At 40.1% G+C, this 12,744-nt stretch overlaps 1 protein-coding gene across 3 annotated transcripts in view; it reads right to left on the bottom strand.

Moving 5' to 3' along the window:
• mark2b (MAP/microtubule affinity-regulating kinase 2b) overlaps positions 1-12,744 on the bottom strand; it is a 56,563-nt gene that overhangs the window by 10,806 nt on the left and 33,013 nt on the right. Inside the window, exons 9-12 of one of the 3 annotated variants that reach the window (XM_055156397.1) lie at positions 11,323-11,442; positions 10,019-10,121; positions 7,802-7,914; positions 6,585-6,659 (exon numbers count right to left, since the gene is read on the bottom strand). In XM_055156397.1, the coding sequence (XP_055012372.1) occupies positions 6,585-6,659; positions 7,802-7,914; positions 10,019-10,121; positions 11,323-11,442 (411 nt within the window). The remainder of the gene's footprint in view (positions 1-6,584; positions 6,660-7,801; positions 7,915-10,018; positions 10,122-11,322; positions 11,443-12,744) is intronic. The other 2 variants (XM_055156399.1, XM_055156398.1) reach the window with 2 other exon arrangements.

Raw genomic sequence — 12,744 nt, 5'->3', positions numbered from 1 at the left:
AGATATTTATCATATTGTGACCAGTGTATCGAGGTATTTATTGTATCGGCAACTTCTTAATGATACCCAGCCCTAGTTTTGACCCATTTCACTCTTTTTTGTTTATTCCATTCCATGTGTGTTCATTCATTGTTTTCAATTTTCTGTGAGAATCTACTAGTGCTGTCATGAGACCAAAATTGAGAATGTGATTTTCAACATGGTAGTACAAATGGTAGTACTTTCTTTCATATTACCACATGGCCTATATCTGTGTACAGTGTTCCCTCGTTTATCGCAGGGGTTACATTCTAAAAATAACCCATGATAGGTGAAATCCGCAAAGTAGTCAACTTCAATTATTCTATCTGTTTTAAGGTTGTAAAAGCCCTCACCACACACTTCATACACTTTTCTCACACAGGACAGATAACCCTTTTTACATCCTTCTTAAAACTTATTGCTGCTGTCGTCCTTTTCTTATTTCTTATTTTGGTCCTTTATGTAACAAACCGAACATTCATTTATTTCATAATGGAGCCCTACAGCACAGAGTCCTACACGGGTCCATTTTTGGAGACCCACACCTGCCCGCACCTGCCCGTTAACCCAAGATTACAGTCCCTGACAAAAGTCTTGTCGCTTATCCATTTTGTAGAAACAAAAGCTTATAACCTGACTTTAAATTATTCGATTGATTTTAGAAATGTCTCATATGAAAGCTAAAACCCTCCCAAATTATGCTCAATATACTAAAATAAATTTGCTTCACTGAAGAAAGATTGATCATTTAATGAACACAGAAAGGTCAGATTTTGGCAAGACAGAAGTCTTGTCGCCTTGTCATATGATGCACCCAATCCTAGATTACAGCCTCACCTGTGATCAGTAACTGATCAGTCAATTAGTGGGTGTGTATAAAAAGAACCCCAGCACACCAGACCTTCACATCAACTGCAACTTGACCTCTGACAACATGCCTAAGATCCACCCTGAGACCAAAGCGTTAATTATCAAGAGGCTGAAGACCAGATCCACTGCTGAGGTGGCTGTAGTGGCCGTTTAACTCCAGTCTGCCACTATAGCTGTGAGGGCTGTGTGGCTTTAGCTTGACTCCTGTGTCTAAGATGAAAACCAAAAGATTCAAAGTCCAAACTTACAGAATATTGGTTATGAGGTTTAATTGTAGATGCAGATTCCATAACTGAAGATTACACAATATATCCAGATCACACGGTCAAAAAACTGTATGGCCTCAACCCCCTACAGCTTCCACACAAAGAATAATCAGGCCACAAAGGCCACCTGGCTATGAGCCACTAGGCTCCACCCCTAAGGCTCCACCCCAAACACCTTGAACCAATGTGGGACAAAAATGGTCGTAACACTCCCGGCCCCTAATTATAATGCAGGAGCACTTATAATTACCAAAACAGAAAATTTCCAATTTTTCTTTACATCTATAAGTTACCAATTTACCAATAACCTTCTTTTCTACTTTCTACTAAATGATACTCAATTTGCTTTTAGCTATTACATCTAGTTTAATGTTAACTCTATCAATAATATCCCCACAATTACAAGTCATTATTTCAATAAAAAAAAACATTGTTTCACAAGATGTTACATCACTGTCTTTTTAGCTGCCACTGTTTAATTTTCTTCCACTTTCTCTCGTATGCTGGCATTTCCATTTCCTTTTGTAAATCCAGTTAGTCCAAGGTAACTTCATAAGTTGCCTTTCCACAGTTCCTGAAGAGACAGGTCTGATAGGTCTCGTTGTTTGTCCATAGTTCTCATTCTATCAAATGAATCACTGGTATTCCCGGCCCCATTTGGGGTAGTCATAACATAACTTGAGTATACTGCTGCACTGGGAATCAAATCAGGTTCTTGGTTTCTTCCAGAACTTTCCCGTTTGGGGTGATTTTGTGATTTATAGATGTGGAGAACTTTTGGATGTTCTCTGGTGCATGTAGAACAGGAAAGCTTGTTTCTGCAGTTTTGGGCAAGATGTCCTTTATTCAAGCAACTAAAACACAGGCCTGCTTTTCTTAGTATGCTAAGTTTTTCTGGGTGGTGTCTAGAAGCAAACTGGAAGCACTCTAAAAATGTATGAGCCTTTTCACAATAGAAGCAAGGCTTGGTAAAGGCACTCCTTGGTCTACCCTTCAGGATGTTCTTGTTTCTCTCAAATTTAACTGACCCTTTTTCAACATTTCTTGAAGCTGCGAACTGAAGATTTCAAAACACTGGGTCATTGAGAATTCTTGCTTCACGGGTGACAAAAGAAATCAGATCCACAAATTTTGCCATTGCACCTGTATTATTTAAAATGTCAAATGCATATTCTCTCCACTTCTCTCTGGTCTTAAATGGAAACTTTGAGATGACAATTTTCAGGTTGGTTGTACTGTCCATTTCAGCCATGTAATCCATTTCCTTCATGATATTACTGCAGCTCACCAGAAAAATGGAAAAGCTATTGAAAGCTTTAGAATCCTCTGATTTTATCTGAGGCCATTCAAACAACTTGTCCATCAGAGCAGTGGCTATTCTGACTGGATGTCCATAGAAGTCCTCCAGTAAGCGCATAGCTTCAGCATATCCTTGAGATATATGGCATATGCTGCTCAACATCTGAGGTTCACCTCTTGTATATTTCTCCAAATAGTATAGCTTATCTGAGTTATTGTCTGTTCTTGAGCCAATTACATGATTAAATGCTTTCACAAAAGACTTGAACTCAAGAGGGTCTCCAGTAAAAACAGGAATATCAAGTTTGGGAAGTTGCACCATATTCAGTTGTTTCACAAGCATCTCTGTGATGTCCAGCTGTCGCTTTAATAACTCCAAAATGTCCCTATGGAAGTTTGGCTCCACTTGTACCATGCTGACAGACTTGGTGGACACTGGCAATTTATCCACACTATTTGCATCTTCCACAGTAAAGTTCAACATATCTTCATCAATTTCTTTATCCAAATCAGCAATATCATAGTCTTCATCAAAGTCTTTCATTTGATGTTCTTCTTCCAGGTTATGGATATATTTTACCTCTTTTGTCTGTTCTGTTGTCTTTGGCACCATCTTTTGTCCATCTTCTGTAACTGTAGTAGCTCCATGTGGTTCCTCTTCAGTTGGTGGTGTGGGGCATTTGAACAAAGAACCCAACAAACCACATCCAATTAAGCACACTGCAAGACACTGGCTTTTCCACACATCAAAATGCATGTGCATCTTGGTCCAAAAGTTGATCTTTGGTTTCAACTGGAATGTGCAGTATATATTCCAAACAAAGCCAACAACAATAATCCATCCATTGTCCATCTTGTTTGGTTAGTCCACAATTTCTTCAGAGTCCAAAAAGCAGCCAAGTTTTTTGACTGAATGTAGTGGCTGTTTAACTCCAGTCTGCCACTATAGCTGTGAGGGCTGTGTGGCTTTAGCTTGACTCCTGTGTCTAAGATGAAAACCAAAAGATTCAAAGTCCAAACTTACAGAATATTGATTGAGGTTTAATTGTAGATGCAGATTCCATAACTGAAGATTACACAATATATCCAGATCACACGGTCAAAAAACTGTATGGCCTCAACCCCCTACAGCTTCCACACAAAGAATAATCAGGCCACAAAGGCCACCTGGCTATGAGCCACTAGGCTCCACCCCTAAGGCTCCACCCCAAACACCTTGAACCAATGTGGGACAAAAATGGCCGTAACAGTGGCTGACACCTTCAATGTGTCTCAGGGTCAAGTACAAAGAATAAGAAAAAGATTTGAAATGACTGGAGATGTTTTTGACAAGCCCAGGTCCCGCAGACCCCGCAAGACAACTGCTCGGGAGGACCGTTTGTTGATTCGAAAATCCAAGGCCAGCCCCTTTTCCACTGCAGCAGAGCTCCACCAGACCTGGTCACCTCAAGTCCCTGTGTCAACCAGAACAGTTTGTAGAATTCTGTCTCAAAATGGCCTCCATGGTCAAATCAGTGCACAGAAACCAGCACTAAACAAAAAGACAATTAAACCGTGTGGCATTTGCCAAGGTCCACAGCCTGCTAAAAGGATGGACACTGGAAAAGTGGCAGAAGGTGGATTTCTCAGATGAATCCTCGGTTGAATTACATCACAGCCACCACAAATATTGCAGGAGACCTACTGGAGCCCGTATGTATCCAAGATTCACCCAGAAAACAGTTAAGTTTGGTGGCGGAAAAATCATGGTCTGGGGTTACATCCAGTATGGGGGTGTGCGAGACATTTGCAGGGTGGAAGGCAAATATCAATAGTCTAAAATATCAAGAAGTATTAACAACCTCTTACATTCCCAACCATAAAAGGGGTCAAATTTTGCAGCAGGATGGTGCTCCATCGCATACTTCTATCTCTACATCAAAGTTTCTCAAGGCAAAGAAGATCAAGGTGCTCCAGGACTGGCCAGCCCAGTCACCAGACATGAACATCATTGAGCATGTCTGGGGTAGAATGAAAGAGGAAGCATGGAAGGCAAAAGCAAAGAATCTTGATGAACTCTGGGAGGCATGTAAGACACTTTCTTTGCTATTCCTGATGACTTCATCAACAAATTGTATGAATCATTGTCAAACCGCATGGATGCGTCCTTCAAGCTCATGGAAGTCATACAAGATATTAAATATGGATCTCACAGCACCACTACTTAATTCACTGACGTTATGCAACATATTTTTGTATCTGAAGTAAATTATTTGTTCAATTTTCTGTAGGCGACAAAACTTTTGTCTTGCCAAAATCTGACCTTTCTGTGTTCATTAAATGATCAATCTTTCTTCAGTGAAGCAAATTTCTTTTAGTATATTGAGCATAATTTGGGAGGGTTTTGGCTTTCATATGAGACATTTCTAAAACCAATCGAATAATTTAAAGTCAGGTTATAAGCTTTTGTTTATACAAAATGGATAAGCGACAAGAATTTTGTCAGGGACTGTATATCAAACTTTTGTGCTGTACATGCCATGGACTGAACCAAGACTAACCCAGGACTAAACTAGGAATGATTCCAGGATTGAAACAGAAGGACTAAACCAAGACTGAACCAGGACAACTTGCAAACTTGCAAACATACAGCACTTCACAATCACACTGCTAGAGATCCAACATTTATGTAAATTTGTCAGTTGAACACATTCTGTTCTGTAGGAGACACGGCACGGAGGAGATTGATTGACAATGGTCTACAATCCCTTAGCCAATCAGGACGCAGGGGGAGGAACACAATGTGCGTTCATACACTGTAAAAAAAAACATGCAAAATTGCACACAAAAAAATCTGCGAAACAGCGAGACCGCGAAAGGTAAACGGCGATATAGTGAGGGACGACTGTATAGAGTCTATGTGCTCTTATAGATCTTGATACAGCTCAAGATCCTTTTAATGTTATTCAGGAAATGTTCATTTCTGTCCTGTGTATCGATACTTGTTCAAATGAGGATCTAGTTTTTAATACTAGTTTTAATATTGATTAGTATCCGATTCACAATACTTTTGCCAACCCTAGAATCTACAGTGTAAAGAGCCCTAAAGTGTGTTCAAACGTTTGACTGGTAGTGTCCGTGTTGTTTATTTGCTTGGTTCTGGAGAAGGGCATTTGCATTAGAAACCATGGGGGCATGTCTCGAATGAAACAAATGCCCACCCCTATCTATTGCACTATGCATGTTAGCAAGCCCACATTAGCAACAAGGTCGAATGAAGGGGCTGCTGGTTAAATAACAGGGAACAGAACCAGGGCCATGTGGAGCTTTGTGAGACCCTCCTGCAACATTAAGTTTTGTGCAATGGAATCATTTCTCTTTGTCTAATCTAACTTCATCAGAATGTTAAGTGTTAAAGGCACCCAACTAATGTATACAGTCTTACTGTAAAGTATCTGCATTGTTACTTTGCAGCAACACCACACTGGGGGTGTTCTGCGTGTGTCTATAGAAGAATGTTCTGCAGTTACCCTGGTAACACAAAACGCCCATTAGCAAACACAGCCTGAGAAGTTTTTAGACTGGTCTTAAATCAAATGCAAAATCCATTTAAACAACACATTTTCAGGAGTCTTTGGTCAACATAAGTATTGCTGGTTAAAAACATAGGTGAGCGTGACCATCTGAAAACTTGTAAATGCTAGTTAGCTTGTGACTGTAATGTTATTTGAGAGGCAGTTGTTTAACAGCTCAATCATCTCATCTCACCTGTTGTAGTTCCAACTAAGTCAAGTCTTGGTGTTACATTGATAAAGCTCAGATTAAAGCCTAACAACGCCTCACACAGAGCAGTGCCTACAGTTAGCATCAGACCCCCAGTGAAAGTTGATGACATCAGCTGCAAAGTATATATATAGTATATATGGAGTATAAATATGAGTAAAAGTATAGTTCCATTTGCAGTTGTGCTCACAGGACATGCAATGTTGGGGGCCCCTGGTGACTAGTGGGGCCCTGTACATGAGTGCACCTAAAGGCCCTGGCCCAGTCAAACTGCTGCTGTGGACTGCAATGTTCAGCTGCACCAAAGCGAACTGACGGTAGAGTCCCAGCACAGATGGAGTGTAAGTCCTAAAGTCCCTGCTGTACCTTGTGAAGCGGGAAGGGGGCGTTTATGTTGCTTACATCACTTCCTGGGCGGGGCTTGATGAAGCCTTCCTCCAGCTGAAAGAGAAGAGACTCATAGTCATGTTGTCAATGGAAATAAGGTCAAGTGAAAAAATGTTTTTGCTTCTATGACAACCACAAAAAATTCACATTCAATAGGTTGTGTTACTGAAAAAGGCCTCAAGTTTAAAAGGTGGTGATGGCGAGCAGGCCGAGTTTAAACTTTACATAAAGTCAACAAAGGCACTGTGGAACAAGCAGATAAGCTGCTGGGTCACTTCAGGTGATTACATTCATCACACTCTCCGAACACTTTTCAATTGACACTACAGCCTCTTTTCCATTGGCATGGTTCTACTGAGGCTTCAGAGCACGTCTGTGGAGAGGCTCCCTCCAGCCCAGTTGTGTTTCTGCTCCATGACAGACTGACGTCACTCAATCAGAACTCATGTTTTCTTAATAAAATCTAAATTGTATTTGAATTATACTCAGAATTACTAAACATCTTTTTGTGGATTTCTGAGATCGGTCTTATGATTACATGTTTGTGGCGCGGTCAAAAGAGGCTAAAGCTAGTGTAAACACTAAACTACCTCAGATTTTTCTGTATCTCTTTCACCTCTGCACTTCTAGGCTGCATTTCAACTTTATGTAATGTATTGACTTTGGCTCATGTTAGATGCATTATACACTGGAAATAGAATATGTTCAATCCTTATACACAAGTGTCGTGCGTCGATAACGAGGAAATGGCTTGTTGCTAGTGTGCTAGCTTTGTTTTGCAAAGCATATCGGCTCAACATATAATTCACATCAGTGGAAAGAGAAATCAGTGTTTGGTGAGGAATGATTATTTTCTGTTTTTTGCCATCTTGTTTTCACCTGACTCTGCATTCTCTTTTGTCCATTCATTTGGTTTGGTCATTAACTACACTTATTAACTACCTCTGGGAGCTGGAACCCTCCAGGGGTTCACTTTAAACAGTGGAGACACTTGCAGCCTGAATCAATCTGCTCCAAACTGAACCAGTGGAAACAAGACTAATGTTTTGCATTTCACATTTTAAAATCTCCATTGTCCCCCACCAGAAAAGTTACACACAGCACCTTTAAAACCTTTTGCAAATCACTTTTTAAAAATCTGGCTTAAAGAAAAAGTAAAAAAGCAGCCATGCTGGTGGTTGGTCCATTCTCCTCACCTCTGAGTTTTTGTAGTCCAGTAGTAGGTAGGTAGCCATCACATCGTTGTACTTCTGGTTAACCAGCGAGTCCTGGATCTCCTCCTGAGAGAAGCCCATTTGCAGCATGACGTCTGTGGACACAGGAGGGGGACAAACGGTTGGTATGGATGCACAGAACACAAATAAACTACACTACACAACTACCGCCAAACTCCCATTAAAACTGGACTGACTGACTGCAGGTCAGGGGGTTGTTTAATCAGAGGACTTCTTTAATTGAAGTAGGGCATCATAATATATCGAACCGATCAAAATCACACTTTGAATGGTGCAATTATTAAATCACAAAGTCTGCAATTATTTAGATAATAGAACTCAATATCTTATATAGAGTTGAAGTACAGGCCTTTATAAACATGAAAGGCATGGGATTCTTCTCCAGATCCTTCCAGGAATGACGGCTTTAGAACAGCGCACACAGCCTGGTACTATTATTGTATTTCATTCAGTAATAAAACAAGAAAATAAAAACTTTCATTTTGTAATCTGTAGATAGTGCAGACTAATAGTTGTTGTTCATATGTTTGTTATATTTGGCAAAGAGTAATGCTTGCCAGAATCCAACATCCAACATTAGTTTCTAAAATTTACCGATATGTGCAGTATATGACAGTAAAATTAGGGGTGTCAAATTATCGCGTTAATTGCGATTAATTAATTACAGTCATATTTAGCGCGTTATGTTTTTTATCGCGTTAATCTCATTTTTAATCTCTAACTTTAGTGTTTCTGTATGTGAGTTTCTTTATTATAAAACCTGTTTTTATGTGTTGTTGGGACAACAACACACACACACACACACAAAACACATTTATACATTTTTTTATTTCGGTAATTCCACTCATTGCCGGAAAGCCACACAAAACGCGCGCAGTAAGAGCAATGTAAACGCCATGTTAACGTTTACGGCGTCAGTCGCACAATGGACGAGGTCGAAGAGCCAGTAGAACAGAGTCAGCAGCGCACAGGTAAAAACACATTCGTGTCTTGGAAATTATTCTCTCGACGTGAAATATAAAAGAAAATAACAAATATAATATCGCCTGAAAACAACCTGCATAGGCTCATGATGTCTGCACTACTGTCCTATAGTGACCTGCCACATGAGGGGACACGCACACACACGCACACAAACACACACACACACACAAACACACACAAACAATCACACACCTTCATCATCGTCATTAACCTGAGAACGCGCGGACCACGTTTCCTTCCATAGACACTGCGCGGACACCGACGTGCTCCCGTGAGCCGCGTGTGGATCGTGTTTTCTCGCGTACGCGGCGTAAACCGCGCTTCCTCCTGTGCGCCTCTAAACCAGAACTAACACCAAGACTAAAACCAGGACTAAACCAGGTCTAAACCAGGTCTAAACCAGGTCTAAACCAGGACTAAACCAGGACTAAACCAGGACTAAAACCAGGTCTAAACCAGGACTAAAACCAGAACTAAAACCAGAACTAAAACCAGGACTAAAACCAGGACTAAACCAGGACTAAATCAGGACTAAACCAGAACTAACACCAGGACTAAAACCAGGATTAAAACCAGGATTAAAACCAGGATTAATCCATTCCAGGACTAAACTAGGACTAAAGTAGGACTAAAGCAGGTCTAAACCAGGACTAAAACCAGTGATGTCATATATAAAGCATTTCTCTATCAATAATATTTTTAATATGGTTAAGGAAAGACTGGACTTTTTATTGTCTTTAAGTAGACAAAAGTTATTATGTTCAGATTTCCTCGTCTTTGCTACTTTACAACAAACAGTTTCTTATTCATGGAGACTTGGGCTCAACAGCCAATTTGGAGAGATTTGTTAAACAATAAATGACTTTATAAAGTCACTTTTTTAAATTGATATTAGTCTTTTGATCTGCCACAATAATGTAATAATGAATTTAAATGAAAATACCTCAAATTGAAGGCTTTTCTCAGCAATTTTTAGGTGAGATTAAAATGAGATTAATTAGATTAATTAATTACAGATCATAATTAATTAATCTCTCAATTTTTTTAATCGCATGACAGCACTAAGTAAAATATTAGTTTTATATTATTTTTTACAATTGTCTTGTGTCAGTTTCATGTGTGAAGATGGTGCTGTGTGAGCTGTAGTCCTGTCCCTCACGTGTAGTGTTGTGTTCAAGTGTCCTGTGGCTGTACCTGTCCGGCGCGGGTCCTTGTAGTCTGGCTGTGGCTCGATGTAAGGCTTGAGCTCCTCCTCCTCATAGCCCACGTTCATCCATCGGTCCCTCATGATCTGCTGCTGGGGGAAAGACACAAACACAGGCCGACACGCTGTCACAATGGATCCGCACAATACCCACGATACACAGAGCGCACTGAGCGCACAGAGCATGGCTGGCTGCCCCAGCCCTAGGACAGCTCTGGAGTGGGCAAGAAACACTACTCATTAGAAAGTTGGAAATTTTAAAGTGAAACGTTAAAGCGTCCAGTAAAAAGCCACACAACATAGAGGGTCACAAGGGTTGTCTCCTTGTCACAAGTTGGCCAGTACATGAGTAGATCTGTATGAAGGACTTTGTTCCAAGTGTGCATTAACTTCCCACAATGTTTCTAGTGTAAAATGGCCTTTAATTAAAACTAAGCTATTTTAAGCATAACTTGGACATTTAGAGTTAATACAGCGCCGTATTCTGTAACGTTATTCCACTCTTTCTTTGTCTTGTGTACATTCTAGCAGATGCTGTAATGGTTTCTCTCAGACTCTGGGCAGGACACTGTTTGGCACAGTGTGGAGTGTTCGCACAGCTATGTGACAGTTTTTTCCATACAAAACGCTGCACAGACTATAGTTTTCATAGTGAATCATTGTTTGAAATAATTTAATTTTCAAACATGACTGTATCTAGATATCTAATGTTGCACTGAATCATGGTGACTGTGTGAAACACAATTTTTATGTAGCATAAAAACGATAAATAAATAACAGAATAAACCAATAATTAACCGTAGAAGACTTTCTACAACTCGAATGTTATTGTATTACAAATAAAATAGCAAACTTCCCCACACTAACACAAAGAAAATGTACACAGGATAAAATATATGAAAAGTAATCCCCAGTATGCGTGTGACATGAAATCAGTGTTTCCCAATAATAGAGGAGACTATGGTGGCCCTCCATAATCTCCTCTAAAAGAAACTGTAAAAAAAAACTAACAAACAAACAAACAATAAAAAACAGTGATACAAATGATACATTATGCATCCAATACTGACAAAATCATACAGATGTTTCATTTGTTATCAGTGCTCTTTTGATCAGTGAGGGCAATAAGTGACATTTTTATTCCAGAAATAGTATTAAATAAAATGATTCACATGAGAACTGCTTGTGCCACCACAGTCTCAGTATAAACCGTTGGGAAACTGTCTCATCCTCATCACATTGTAAAATCGGCAAAGCACCAGTAGGAGGGTAGAGTGGCAGATTCCGGGCTCACCTCCAGGCTGCCTCTCTTGGACGGGTTGAGGATGAGGAACTTCTTGAGGAGGTTCTCACAGTCAGTAGACATGTAGAAGGGGATGCGGTACTTCCCACGCAGCACACGCTCTCGCAGCTCCTGGAACACACCACAGAACACAGCACAGGGTGAGGAACATGAAGAACAAGCCCACAGAGAAAACCTCAACACACCACAGATACTTTTACGTCCTCAAAGATCTCCAAACAAGTGCAATTCTAATACTTCCTGGTTTCTCTGAATATCCTAACATTTTGAGACAAAATCTATGACCTTTTAAACCTCAGATTTTGAAAGTTAGGCACCTCCCTCATTTATTCTGTATAAATCTGTACATTTTCTCTGTCCTGTTAATTTTTCCTTTTTTTTTTTAAACCCATATCCAGCTATGTTTGTTATGACACAAACAGATTATGTGATTCTCTGATACCTTAATCAGCCTGTCAATCATGCCCATCAGAAATCATTGAGCAGATCTACAATTCCAGACTATACATACCATGAATATTACACAAGAAAGTGGCGACTTGGCAGGCAAGACTGACTTGACTGATGTAAAAGTGAAAAACATTTACTATAGGTTATCTCCCCCAGCAAAGGCATAATAGAACAACTGTCATTTGCATTTGAAGTCCATTCCAAAGCCCAAAAGTGTGCTGCGATGTGCTTTTGCTCTGACTTACAGTATTGTAGTGTATGTGACTGTTCTCTTGTGCAGTGCTCACACATCCACAGTGTTAGGAGGAGGTGTGAAGCTTCACAGCCATGCAGCCTCAAAACTCATGAGTGGAGCCGCCACCGACAAACAGGACCAGGACTAAAACTAAGACTAAAACCAGGACTAAGACCAGGACTAAAACCAGGACTAAAACCAGGACTAAAACCAGGACTAAAACCAGGACTAAAACCAGGACTACCACCACTACCACTGTCACCACTACCACCAGAGGATTATCTGTGAGGAGAGCAGCTCTGAGGGACTTCATCTCCTCAGACCTGTCCACATCACTCACTGCCTTTATGTGTAAACCAGGAAAACACAATCTCTGGAATAATCTCTGACCCAGTCCAAGTTTCCTAATATGCATGTAAATGTCACATCACATAATCACATTTAGAGATGTTTGATCTCACTCAAGCACTGGTATATGTAATGGCACACTCTGATCACATTAAGAGGCATTCAACTGCACAGGGTTAAAAAAAAAGTCTGGAAAACATGAATATAATAATAATAATACATCCAGCTCCAGCTATAAGCACTATGATGCATGCATCAGGCTGCTGTGCTACAATTTTGTATATCAGTGTTTTTTGTGTATCATTGTTTTATTAAATCAGTCTCTGACCAAATCCTGTAAAATAAAAACAGTAATGCTGTAGAACGTGTTCAGATGTGTA

The sequence above is a fragment of the Boleophthalmus pectinirostris genome, unplaced genomic scaffold (assembly GCF_026225935.1).
Source record: "Boleophthalmus pectinirostris isolate CB_2022bp ecotype Guang Dong unplaced genomic scaffold, ASM2622593v1 HiC_scaffold_20, whole genome shotgun sequence".
Lineage (NCBI taxonomy): Eukaryota > Metazoa > Chordata > Actinopteri > Gobiiformes > Gobiidae > Boleophthalmus > Boleophthalmus pectinirostris.
Note: the sequence above shows the minus strand (reverse complement) of the source record. Positions and strands in the feature narration are given on the sequence as shown.